The sequence below is a fragment of the Mytilus galloprovincialis genome, chromosome 7, assembly GCF_965363235.1.
Source record: "Mytilus galloprovincialis chromosome 7, xbMytGall1.hap1.1, whole genome shotgun sequence".
Lineage (NCBI taxonomy): Eukaryota > Metazoa > Mollusca > Bivalvia > Mytilida > Mytilidae > Mytilus > Mytilus galloprovincialis.
Window position 1 is genome coordinate 53,929,999 of NC_134844.1, and position 15,032 is coordinate 53,945,030.

At 30.5% G+C, this 15,032-nt stretch overlaps 1 protein-coding gene across 1 annotated transcript in view; it reads left to right on the forward strand.

The window, feature by feature from the left end:
- The window catches only part of LOC143083286 (U1 small nuclear ribonucleoprotein 70 kDa-like), a 72,164-nt gene that overhangs the window by 10,040 nt on the left and 47,092 nt on the right, over positions 1 to 15,032 (forward strand). The window contains exon 4 of the mRNA XM_076259558.1: positions 4,168 to 4,232. Within this exon, the coding sequence (XP_076115673.1) occupies positions 4,168 to 4,232 (65 nt within the window). The remainder of the gene's footprint in view (positions 1 to 4,167; positions 4,233 to 15,032) is intronic.

Genomic DNA, 15,032 nt, shown 5'->3' on the forward strand with positions numbered 1-15,032 from the left:
TGCTGTAATGAAAATATGGAAGTCTGCATTGGAATTTTCATTGCATGATCGCTTTTGAATTAATAGATGTATTTCAGGGAAAAGGGAGATTGAATCTGACAGTTAAAAGTTTATGATCACGCTTTATAAATATTTTTGTTAGCTTATTAGGATAAGTGCAACAATTCTTTGGTTTGTTTTCCCTGAATTGCCTGTTGGTAGTTAAAATACTGGATTTCACAAATTTGTAGCAAGTCAAAATGATATTCACAATTGAAAAAGTCATATATACTTCATTATAAAGGGCACTGTGAGAAAAGGGCTCCAACATTTGTGTACCCTAAAGACAAATATCCCTTGAAGTATAAGCCACATGATATTTCTTGTTGAAGAGCACTGTGAGGATAAAGGCTCCCAATGTCAATCTAGACCTTCTTTGGAATCTTAAAACAGACCCCAAGTACTGCAATAAATTATTTGACAAACATTATTATAGAAAACAAAATACCCATACGACCAAATCTTTCATATTCATAATCATGTTCCAGAATAAGTTAATCTATTAAAGATTAAATAAAAAGTAAATGTCCTGGAGCTCCAGGTTATAACACATTCTTTGAAAAAAGAAAAAATTCAAACAATAAGAATATCTGTTTCAGCTTTTATACATGAATACATTCCTATATAAAGCTGTCTCATTGTGACCCCTAACAAACAGTCAGTCTGTTTAAACAACAAAGTTTTTTAACAACACACACTATTGATTAATAACCATAATTTGATGAGTTGCAATACTTTTTGGCAATACAAATTTTAGTTCAGATGGAATACAGTACCTATTTGTATTAATTGGACTAGAACGTTTTACCTCAGCCAATTATCATATCTAAAAGAATGGTTTTTGGTTATCAAGACTTGACTTTGACACACATTTAATTCATTGTCAATATAATTAGGATGAACCCCAATTAAATAGAACAGCTCTTAAATACGATTTGTTGTCTTGCCAGCTGTCAACGCAGGTAACGATTCTATTGTTTACCTGATTAAACTTAGATAATGTATTAATTAGTTACAAATTACAACATATAATCTTACTGTTAAATCACCTCGTATCAAAGGAGCTGTGAGGATATAAATCAAACAGGGTTTATATATTATCAAAAGCTTATGTAATGATGCATTGATTCTATAGCTCAATTGTTTAAATGTTTTTATACCAAGATTAATGAACATTTATGATGTAATCTTTTGATTTGTGAAATACTCTTTCCACAAGTATATAACTTTATTTGGGAAGAAGGGAACAGAGGTTAAAGGGAAGAAACTTGTTGTATGTCCCTTGTTGGAAAAAGTGGCTCTTTGACAGACGTGCTTTTTTTTTTTTTGAATTGTAATGTAAAATTTATTTCTCTTGTGAATAAGAAAAATGGTGACAGATAAGAGGGAATTCATTGAGAACCTTAAAAAAAAAGACCCCAAAAAACATCAAGTATATAAGATTTGGCTGTTACATTAAACATGACTATAATGTAATAACATTATAATTTTCTGCTTTTTGTTTCAAGCAAAAAAATTAACCATAACCTGTAGTTCATGATTAATCATACCAACACATAAACTCCCAAGTTGTCAAATATTGTTTATTTTATTTTCCAAATATAGAAAGTAGGACAAACAATTGATCATAATTTAGATCCGATTTCTGAATTATCTCTTCTGAAACAGAAATTAACACTTGTGGAGAGAATTGGTATTATTTTTATCTAGAGGTTTATTTATTTTTAGCATTCAAAACTATTTAAGTAGTGAGGTATTTCTATAAGCTACTTATTTTCTTATATCATTATTATTTTTATTTTTGGATGGGAGCATTTGGATGGAAAAGAAAATATGAAATGAAAATTCTGTATTGTCTACATAATACTAAATAGATGTTATATTTAGTACCAGAAATTGAGAATATTATGTTGTTTTTAATTTGCAAAAGTACATTGCCGAAAGTTTATGGGAAAATTATTCTAAGAACCTGTCAAAGTAGATTTTAAGCAAAACGTAAACATTGTTTTAAAATTAAAAAAAAAAAAAACATTTTGGAAATTTTGACCTTGAACTCCAAGTTTTGTGGGGGAGTAGATGGAGAGAACCCTTCAAAGTTAATTTAGATATAACGAAGACTAATTTTTATTGGAAATTTATGATTTATAGGTTTGCCAGAGCCATCAGTAGGTTAAGCGCTGGCAGTATAGAATGTGGTATAAATCCATTGGATTATTGTCCTACTGCCAAAATACATTGTACAAATAGACACAAAACACAATCCATCAGTACCTCCGATAATTACTGATCGAATAACTCAATTCTCCAATGATGTTATAATCACCGTGGAAACCATTATGTAAACTATAATGGGTTGGGGATGGTGAGGTCAGATAACCCCATTGTTTAGGTCGGTTACATCATTTTGCATCAAAAAATGAAATGATTGATGTTGCTCAACTAAGCAGTAGTGATATACCTGTTGTAATCTAGGGGTATGAAATGTGTTTTCGCCCCCTTAAAAAATAGGTCATTCCTTTACATGTCACTGGTTTTAACAGTTTTGGGTGGATTTGACACCTTAGTCATTCTAGGGATAAGTATGATTTATAAGGGAATAAATCCCTTTCCTACTTCATCTATCTGAAATATATAGACTTAATATCAAAAGATAAACCATTTCCATATTTCAACCAAAATAAATCTGTTATTAGTTCAAGATATGAAAATATTATGAATAGTTAAAAATCCAATACGCCTCCTCCCCTCCCCTTGCATAAAAAGTAGGAATGTGAGGCAGGGTAATACACGTTTTAAAAGAGACACCATTTGCACAGTCTCTGAACATCTATGCATGAAGAATTAGGAAATCATACTTTTTTGTTCATTTCAAAAACCATAGTATTTATTTCATTTACTATATTTTTCTGTATAGCTCCCATGAATATTGCTAATTAAGGTTTAGAAGTCTTTGACATTGTTTCATTGTATGACTTTTGTTGATTTAGTGGGAGGGGAGGATTACATTAGATCAACAAAAGTTGGTCACACATGGTTAGTGAAAAGATTTGTGTTATTTCTGGATCTTCCATTGATATAATTAGAGAATTTTTGCCTAATTACCAAGATAGTGATGCTTTGTAGAGATGTAAATAGTAAAATCACAAAAATACTGAACTGCGAGGAAAATTCAAAACGGAAAGTCCCTAGTCATGTTGCAAAATCAAATGACAAAACACATCACATGAATGGACAACAACTGTCATATTCCTGAGTTGGTTCAGGCATTTTCATCAATGTGCTGACTTAACAAAACTCCATGCCTTAAGCTTACCATGTCAAGAAAGATAACTATTGTTAAATAATCATAACCTATTTGACAAATATCGTTAATTAGTCCTCATTTCTGATTATGAATTGAGTCTTTTATAAATGTATAAATATTCCATAATCTTTGCAAGAAATGGAAATGTGTTTAACTTATTATATGTGCTACATATGTACTGGACTGAATGGTTTGATGCACACATTCAATATTTAATTTACAAATACAGAAAAGAATTATAATAAAGTACTCTGGAAAATGAGTCAATTTCATGTACACATTAATTATTCAGTATTTTTTGTGTGTTCCAACAGTTGTTAAGCTTAGCTGATTGTTTTATCTTAATGAATGATGCATTATATGGAAATAGGAATTGATGTGAACAATACTTGTATTTAAACTACAATGTTGGTTTAGCAATATTAAAAAGAGAACAATTTGGAGAGAAAAAAGGGGGGGGGGGTAGATTGTTTCTACTGTCAAAGCATCATAGTTGATGCATACAAAATTTTACAACTGAAAAACACCTTATATCAAGTTTTATAGGAGTTAAGTTCCAAGTTGAATTCATTTAATAGATCCTTTCCATTTTTCACTCAAAGCTCAGCAAACAAATACAATTTATGATCGATACATCCTTACATCAATTTTAAGAAAATGTTCTTCAAGAAAAATTGAAACATTAAACTTGTATATTTTAACCTAGTTTATGTATCACAGTACTTATTAATGTATAGAAATATCTCAATCTTGTCCATTTTAACTTGAGTATACAATTGTTAATTATAGACTTGATAAAATACATTTTTGCTTTCTCTTTTCAGGGGATCCTAACAACAATACAAATGGTACAAGAGATCCATACAAGACATTATTTATAGCCAGAATAGTAAGTCTCTTTTATACATACATTTCATCTTTATGCCATCATTATATGTGTACTATGTGAAAGCCCATACAAATGAATTGCACATTTCTAGCTACAGATATGTGTTTGTTAGCTAGGCAACTGTATGATGAAACATGTCAAAATCCATTCAAATACCTCACAGATGTTAAGCATTTGGTCAGATCTAGTTTACTGTGGATTCATTATTATTCGTTGAATACCAATTTTCATGGCTTTCGTTACCACAGGCAAACCATGAATTACAAACTTTGTATGTACAGATTGGTAAAAACACGAAATCTAATGTCCACAAAATGTAAATATTCCTCAATCCAGGAAAATTGATACCCATGAAAATACATGTATCCTGAGTATTGAAATAACTGATCAAATATAATGTGAGGCAAACCTAATAAAACATATCACATATTTCTTGTTTCTATGAAATTGAGCTCATATGATTTAAGTTATTGCTGTCTGATGCAATGTAAGAAACCATAACAAATACATCTCACAGTTCTAGCCTCTGAAAAATTAGTATATGACCTAGTATTTAGCAATGAAATGACAAGAACAAAAAGTCACACTGATAATGTCACTTAGTTCTTTTTAAATCTGACAAAAATATAACCTACCATTAAGGCAATTGAAAAAAATCCAAGTATGCAACATTTTCTCAGACTGGTTTCTGTTGTCTCAAAACAAAATTAGCAAGATTTGTTTCTTTTGGAAATAGAATATCTACCTCTTAATCATTTTGAGTCTTTGTCGATATATTACATTTCAAAAGAAAGAAATGGTTAATGTTATGTTTCAAAGTATGAAAATATCCATTTAAAAGGAAAATTTATTATTTTCTTTCTGTCTAAAAGAAATGGAAGCAGTAATCAGATGAATTATCTGCCCTTTGATCATGTTTATTTTTTATTGGGAAATCATATTTCAAAAATGTATACATATACAAAAGGGAAGGTGAAATGTTTTAATAATGAAAGCAAAGAAAAAATGGTTAAAATATTACTATTAGCAGAAGTAGCAAGTAAGTTTTTAGAAATTTTATTTTTATGAAAATTGACTGAATTTTGGTTTTACTGTAAATGCAATGACAAATATTAAAATATTATACCCAACAAAAATGCTTGATTTACTTTTATAAAGATACCAAAAAACAATCTGATCACTTTTCTCATTTATTATACACTTTTACAAAGTTTACAATGATATAAAATTATTATACACAAACTCCTTGTTTACTTTTATTTGATATTGTATGAATTTGAGTAGGATTTTGAGAAAGAGTATTCTGACAAATTCAATCAATGTCAGTAATATTATAGAGAATGTCATAGATGCAATTGAATATATGTAGGTTTTTGAATTTTCTGTTGACTAGGTTGTAAAACAAAACCCCCAAAAAAGAAAACAGATCTTAAAGTTAATAGTGTAAGGGGAGATAATTGTAGACATTTCAATTTGGTAGAGTGGAATTTAGTGATGTTGAGTGGCATTTCAACAAAAACAATTTTTCAGCTGCATTTTAAATTTGTAGCCACATAAATCAGATAATATATTAGCCTAATCCTTTATTCAACAAAAGTTATGTTATTTTTGAAGTTAACACCAAAAAAACTGAGAATTTTCCAACTTTTCAAAAAGATATCTTGGTGCTGACAAACTTTATAGGTGGTCCCTTTGAATATTAACCAGATACATGTATATATTAATACAGTTTCTGACAAGTCACCCATGCTCTATAGTTATATTTATTTAGGTTGGCTGCTTGCTTAAGAATTATATAATTAATGATAATGTTTCACATCTGGCATGCATGTAAACAAAGTTGATTGCAAAGTCTAAACCTGAATAAGTCCACTCTTAAAATAGTAACTGGATTATTTTTGTTTGAATCAAAAAGGATACTTTTAATAGATGTCAATGTGACAAGGATATGATAAAAAAACACACCCCAAAACATATAATTAAAAAATTAGTATTCTTTGTAGTAGACTGTCAGGCAAGGTTGATTATTCTATGATAGGACATTCAACTGTAACAGACGTCATTATTGTGACCCTGAGCAAATTATTCTTTGCCCTACTTTATGCAGTGTGTTCTGCTGAGGAGTAACAAACATAAAATTATAAAGCTACACCTTAAAGATGTGCATGTTTGTCTAGAAATTGAAATTGGAAATAAAGTCATTTTAACTCCACGAAAGTAAACCATTGTACAGTACATATGTACTTTACAAGATAGAAATCAGTGTTCCTGAACTAAATATTAATGACAGATTTTTTTTTATTCAGAATCAGTTCATATAAATACAATTATATCTGCTTGTTGATTTTTACTTAGTTCCCATTTTCAGTGCAAACAAGCAGAACGAAAGCAAATCAAAACAAAACAATTAAAGGCAATTTTACAGTATTGATGAACAATCGACTGGTGTTCAGCATCGGAATGAAATGGAAATTTCATGTCTAAGACTCCCCATTAGCTGTATTTTATGGAATTATTAGGAGTAAAAGTCTGTCTCGCCGACTGTTAAAGATGTTAACGACATGTATACATGACGCCAAGCCATTATGGTGTAGAAATCGGTGTTGCTCTGGTCACCCGGTTTTGGTTTAATGGATTAAACTGGAAATTATCCAGTTTAATTTCTATTTAATTTATTGGGAAATAGCCTTTTGATGAAACTAGGTCAAATACTTGACAATTCTATTTGTAAACAAATCTTTATATGTTTCATGATCAATTGAAAGGTATTAAAAAATTAATAGCACAGGAATTGTTTTCCTGTATGCTTGGTCCACACCAAATTCAAAGATTAAAACCTTTAAGAAATCTGTCAAATGTATTAAATGTTTCCATGCTTTTATATGATTATTGGTGCAATCACTTAATTAGATTTCTTTTCTGTTTACTGAGGTCTCATCATTCTGAGCATTGATTGTTTGCTCACCAGTAATGATCAATTTACTCAGGTGCCCTGTTATTTTTTATCAATGTTGACATATGATATTTCAGGCGAGTTTGTTCAAATTGTCCGTAGCTAAACGTGAATAGGGGACTTGAGGCTTCTGTTATGCCACAATGTAATTATAAAATATGTGCTCTGTCAGATCAATAATTGTATTTATGCTGGTGATAACTTCGATAATCTGTTTTCAAATGCTATTAAGTCTAAAATAACTTCATCAAACGATAACTGTCCTAATAAATCGGCTATCCTTCATTGTTTCATTGGTTAATTTAATAGTTGGAGAAAAGATCAACAGACTGGTTTGGGACCTGTATTTTTCGGTTACATTTTCCCTCTAGTCTTTGGCAAACAGGTAATTGATGACCAAGAAAACAAGTGATACATGCAGACATTATATTTCCAAAAGTATATTTATGACCACTAGTGATGCAAAAGTGCAGGACTTTTTCATGCAAAGGTTGCTGATGAAACTGATTATTTAATGTAAATACATGATATTTTTGAAGGATCAGACATTTTTGTTTCAAGACATTCCATGATAGGTCAGAATTTCTAAGAGATTTTAATACACCCTGTACAAATACAATGTACATATAATTGTTTAAAATCCTATTCCTTTGGTCTCTTCAGGATAGTTGTCTCATACATTTGGCAATCATATCATATCTGCTTATTTTTGCTGCAACGAAACTTTTAAATTTTCCTTTAAAATTAGTATACATGTAAGGAGTCTCATGAAAAGTGGACGGCAAATGTACTACTGTGAATTCCTTAATTTTCATGAGTACCAATTTTCGGGCAAGGAAAACTTTCATTTTCAAATTGGTATCCAAAGAATAATAATTACAGTTGCTGTCAGCTGAAATTCGTAGCGGTTATCGGTAAAAAGTAATCGGTAAAAATAATCTGAACTATCAACAAGGTTTACTCGTGATATGGTTTTTCACATTCCATTCATAAATCGCCAAAAGAAAAACCACTACTGCTCTTCCTTTTAAGTGATTGCACTGTGATAATCCTGACCTGATTATCCACTAGGGTATGGTGTGATACGATATAGGTTCTGCTGTTAGAAACAAGAATTGTAGTAACATTGTTTTAAAATATTCTTAGAGCTAATTTCAAGATGCATGTAGAGTCAGACAGATAGTTTGCTTGCTTTGTTTGTATATTGTACTATTACAGTTGGGTTAGCATTCAATCAAATTTGAATATAAGATATACAGGTTAAACTATATGACTATATATATTGTTTGAAGATGTCAATCTTATATAACAATGTTTGAGCTAACCTTTATACAAACTAATCATGCAAGCAAGCAAACCAAAGTTTTGCTCTACATGCAGTAGGAAATTAGCTCTAAAGTCGGCAAATTCCAGGAAGAAAGAGCCATGTTAGTCTAAATGTTTTGTGTCTTATTTAACCAAGTTTCATTGTCAATTCTGTAACTCAATTGGACATAATTGAACTGTTTTAATTACTTTAGCGGCTGGAGTGTGAAGTAATTCTTAAGTGACAAAAAGAAGTGTCGCAGTCTGCAACAGAGTGGTTATTGATTATTTGTAAGCTAGTAAATTATGCAGTAAATAAATGACAATATCAGGTGTATGTATACCTGGTTATGGAGAGACCTAAATTATAGCAGTCAGATGTAAAACAAAACAAATATGTATTGATTCTACTTATAATTGACTAAACATATTAAATTTTTATTATCCTTATGAAGAGACATAAATAGTCACCTGTAAAACAAAATGAGTATCATTGATTCTATTTATAATTGTCTAAAAAATTGTATCAATTTTTTATTATCCTTATGAAGAGACATAAAATAGCAGTGACATGTAAAACAAAACGAATACTGTAAAGAACACCAATATTATTGATTTTACTTATAATTGACTAAACTGTGGTTAAAATTTTATTATCCTTATTAAGAGACATAAATATGAGTCAGGTGTAAAACGATACAAAAACTGTGGATTCATAAATATTTTCGTTGGATACCAATTTTCATGGATTCTGTGGGTACAGTGGAATCACTAATATAAATGTTGAACGATATACAAGTTTTCTAAAAGAATTTAAGCGGACTGTGCCCAAACCACAAATTTAAATATCCACAATATTCAAGTTTTTCTAACTCCAAGAAAAATTGGTACTCACGAAAATAAATGTATCCACAGTATTGAGTACCATTGATTGTACTTATAATTGCCCAAAATGTATCAAATTTTAATTATCAATTGTGAGCAGAATCCCATTGTTGGTGTTTTGTTTGTGCCGGTAAATCAATTACAATCCAGACAATTGATAGGTCATTGTTCTATGTAATTTTCTAGTGACTTCAAACCATTATTTTGTCATACCCTGGCATTGTAATTGTGTTTGTCTAATAGATTGAATTAGCTGTGTCTATCAATTTGTCATTGAGATGTTAGAAAGGTGTTTTGGTTTGTGCTGTTGTAAAACTGGTCATAAATGATACTGTGGAATTATTATTATTCGTTATATACCTATTTTTGTGGATTTTGCCCTTGGAAGGTTAAAAGAAACAAAATTGGTAGTTTCTTTAAAGTAGACAACACATATGTTATCCTGCAAAAAAGCAACTTCATTTTTTGCTATTGTCTACCTCTAAAGCCAATGAAATTGAATCTGAACCGGAACCTTAACTATTAGGCTTTCAGTATCGGAAATGTGAGTGACAGCTCATTTGGATTGTTGTCAATTTCAGACACAAAATGTTTTGTACTCTAACCAAATTCTACTATTTCATTGAAAGTTGAGCTGCTGGTCAACTATTATGTGGTTGTCTCCAGCTACAATATTGTAGTAATTATGTAGGCATAGACTATACACATGTATAAAAGTTTCTGATCTTGTTGATTAAATCTGTAGTTTGTAATCAACCGTTTTTGATATTACATTTTTTACTGCTTGAGGTGTGGCTAAGGGTCTCTTATTTCAGCGTTCACACATGTCTGTACTACATATGTCAAGACTTGTCCTTTCTTGCTTGTGATTAAGATTCTAAATAATTGATGAGGCATAGTGTAATTGTATTGGAATAGTAATAACACCAGTCCTTTAAGAGACAATGTAATATGATTCAATCCTTAGGGATACATTTATTTAGGCATAGAAAAAATGCTCTGTTCTGTTCACACAAGATTTTGTATAGTAAGACTTATTTTAGTTATAGATCATTGGTTTACAGTATTGAGTAAAAGTACATGTACTGAATAATTTAAATGAAAAGATTACTTTTATTATCTACGACTAATATTTAGAATTTTAAAAAAACAATTACGTCTTTGTCATAGTGCTTGCTTGTATAAATATTTTGTGAATCTGGTCAAGAATATGTTGGGGTTTTTTTTTTGGCTTATAAAATGAAAAATATTTATTGCAATTGAAAAGATTTGGTAAAAAATGTAGATTGAAATTAAAAAGAAAAATCTTATCACACAAAGGAGGTTCATGATCAGAGATTGTTTTCTCATTTGTCAAAAAAAAAAACCATTATTGACAATGGCTGACCGATCCAAACTCTTTTCACTGAAAATTAAAAAAAATAAAATTTCACAGGTACAATTCTTTTAAAACATTCCTGACTAACCAAAACTTCAGCAGCAATTCGCTTCTAAGTTATCAGATAGGTAAGTACCATACCAATTCTGTTTGAAAGCAGATAAAACAATAACCCTGTTTCACAATCAAGAAATGACGACCTACCAACCCTATTTTTATCAGCAGTACGGGACCTTAAACACAAATATTTTACTGTTGGCTTTATTGGTATAAAAATGCTAATTATATCAATAATGAATTAAAAAATAGACCCTTATTTTCCTCGGGCAGTTTTCTGCTCTTCATCCTCTTTGACCCCCCTTTTACAGCTGGATCCATCTACTGAGGATTCATTATTATTCGTGGTATATATATATATTTTCTTGGAAACCATGGGTACAGGTAGACCACAAATTTTAGTGTTCAACAATTAAAAAAAAAAATCCATAGGTTTGTATGCAGACTTCAGCAATTGACACCTGTCCTAAACATGCATGAAATATTTTTCACTAGACAAAAAGCAAACGACAATCAATCGACAATAAAAATGGTGTTGATTCTTTTTAGGGTACTTAGGCTTCATCCACCAACAATAGATAGCTGTTCTTTTATAGCCAAGTGTATGAAAGTGACATTTAACACTGGCTGTTCTTTTATAGCCCAGGCCATTCATTAGGAGGTGGTACCCGGTACTTTTACCCTCCTATGCTATTGAAAAGTACCGCCTAAATGTAGGAATTTTTATATAAGATATTCATGGAATATATTGAAAAGTACCACCTAGAAACAAGGAAAGTACCAGTCAACATGAAAGATAATGAAACCCCTGTAATAGCCAAGTGTATGAAAGTGACATTTAACACTAGCTGTTCTTTTATAGCCAAGTGTATGAAAGTGACATTTAACACTAGCTGTTCTTTTATAGCCAAGTGTATGAAAGTGACATTTAACACTAGCTGTTCTTTTATAGCCAAGTGTATGAAAGTGACATTTAACACTAGCTGTTCTTTTATAGCCAAGTGTATGAAAGTGACATATAACACTAGCTGTTCTTTTATAGCCAAGTGTATGAAAGTGACATTTAACACTAGCTGTTCTTTTATAGCCAAGTGTATGAAAGTGACATATAACACTAGCTGTTCTTTTATAGCCAAGTGTATGAAAGTGACATTTAACACTAGCTGTTCTTTTATAGCCAAGTGTATGAAAGTGACATATAACACTAGCTGTTCTTTTATAGCCAAGTGTATGAAAGTGACATTTAACACTAGCTGTTCTTTTATAGCCAAGTGTATGAAAGTGACATTTAACACCAACAATCAATCAGTCTTCAATCAAACCAGGAACTTCACCTTAGATGTTTGTGTTATAATATCTTGCAAACATCTGACCCAATTCAAATCTTAAATTTCATTTAGAAATCGGATAGAAATGTACCAGTGTTTGATTTTGAAACCCTGTAAAGTAGTGGTCAAGTTTTGCCCTGAAGTTATGAACCCTTATAAATTCTAGTTCACCACTCTACTCACTCTACTCACCCGTCCAGCGGAACCAGTGTAACGAAACATGTTGTTTTGCAATTTTATATCCCAAAACTTATCTACAGATGTAAGTCAACTGTTTGTCACAAAGTCGAAATTACGCCATCACTTTCGTCTGAGAACTATATCATCCAATTATCAGAAGTTATATCTAAGAATAATGATTAATGTCAAACTGTCGCCAAGAAACATGCATATCTATTTCGTTAAAAAGTCGCCAATCCATTTAACGTTGAAGATAACTTGATTTTTTTGTCAGTGGAAAAATGACTTTTGTGATTGAGAGTAGCATTAATGACATTCAAAAAATTTCTGACTAAACTCCTCAAAAATAAATGGACTACCAAAAATTAGTTATGTTTGATGTCTCGAGTGAAGTGTTTTCACTTCTTTTGTCACAACTTGTTTGGTTCGTTTGTCTTGGTCTCAGAGGAGTTGACTTCTCTATTCTAGCATGCACTCCATTCTAATCCAAGCGGTATTTATGAATTATTTCCAATAATTGAAAATGATTCCATACATTGAAACCAGTCATTTGATGTAATCACAAAGGGACGAAGATTTTTCTATTTGTTTTATAGTGTATACTTTTACTCCGATAGGTTTAAATCGAGAGAATATCATCATGAAAGCATGACTAGCTTTTACTTTTTCAGTGGTAATTGAAAAAGGCAAATTGGTAAAAATGACGCTCCACAATTATAAATCATGGGAGGTTTAATGCCATATATGTCAACAGCTGATTTTACGAGTTTTAGTAGAATATTTTAAGATGGAGACTAATTTGGGAAACTAATTATAACATTTTCCCAAAATTATCTGGTCACCCAGCTATTTGCAATAAAACTTAACTACATCAGTGTTTATGTTGACAGAAGAAAATCTATAATTACATATATGATTTCAGCCAGACTGTCCTTAGTTCATTATGGTGATTGCTTAGGACAGAATTTTGACCCTTAAAAAGGACGGGGAAATCAATCTGTCTATTTATAGATTAATTAAGAATAAGTACTTAACATAGTAACTTTATTGTTCTATGAAATTGGAACAGAGTATAATGATGTATTTGTAAATGATAAAACTTGTTTTTAAATTTAGAATCTGAATGATGGAGTATTAATTATTGATAGCAGAAATTAAACTTCACTATATCCAATGCAATTATGCCATTATTCAATACAATATTTTTCATTAAAAGCACATTTAATGTGTTTTTTAATGGTTTCCATTTTACAAGATGGTTGCCTTTTGCCAAACAAAAGCCAACCATTTTCTGAAAAGAATACCAATTTTGAAATTTCATTATCAAGTAAACACTGCATCAATGCAACAATATAGTCTGTTTAAACTTGTTACTTGCTGATTAAGATGCTTTCCTGAATCCTACCAAATTTTATTTAAAATGGTATGTTCCATGAAGGCGTTCTTCCCTGATTTTGAAGATTTTTTAATATTTTTAAAACTTTTAATATTCAAAAAGTACACCCCAGTATCCTGGATTCCCCAACTGGTAGAAGGAAGTATCCAGTATGAATTATACTATACAACAAAATGTAAAAATTGTGTTATACAATGTGCTACAGGAAAAGTAGCTTTTCAACCCTAAGAAAAAGATTTCTGAATTTCGGTTTATTGTCTTTCGAATTCTAGGCCAATTACATTATCGTCAAATAATTATGACATAACAGAACAGGTATATATATTGCCAATATAATGGATTAGTAGCTGGTCCCTTGTGAATGTTTTATTGGGTAGATTTTATAGCACAATAAATATTTGATAACTACTAATCTAAATGACGTAGGGTGGAAACTCCCAGTGGATTATGCTGGATGAGCATTGTTCTGTATGGCTTACTAATTAGTATACAAATATTGTCCAAGTTCCGTTTTCAAAAATTGGTTAATAATTCAACAAAGTTTTCTTTTAAATATTTAGCAGTACAGTCATTTACTGAAAATATTAGGTCCAATAATTGCCCAATATAATCTCTGAAAGAAAAGGGAATCTTTGCTAGGATAAAATAATGGTAAAACAAAATGAACTGTTAGTGTTTCTGCAAAAGAAGTACAAGTCTTATTCATGGTAAACAGTACTATGCAAATTTTTCAGCTCATACTGACAGAATTCTTGATGGAACCTAAGTAGGATTTAAATTTATACAAGATTGAATAGTACAGTGCATGCTGACAGATTCTTTATAGAACCGAGTGTTAAACTTAGGCAGGAACCAAAGTCTCCAACTTTTCAAAAGATGAATCTTCAAATTGTTCTCTGTTCGTTCAAAACAACCAATGTTATAATAACCCCAAAAACTTTTATTCTTAAAATCTTTAAGTAAAAGTACATTCATTCTACATTTTATCTCAGAATTATGTAATATTAACTTTGAGAAATAATCTATAATCTCATGACATCTTAATAGATGATGATATTCATCTTCATCATATACCATCCATTCAATTTGCTGTCATATTTGAGTATTTATCATACATTGTTTATAGAGTTGCTGATGTAAATCAGAAGCTGTTTTACTGATAAAAAAATGCCCTTGTTAGATTATGTAGATATAAAATATTGATCCTCTGTACTAATGATTACAAATGGGTCTTTATGTAGAAAATATTTCATACACAACCTAGTTTTATTTCTGGAAAAAAACAGTTTTGATTTAAAATCTTTTGAAAAAGGGGCAA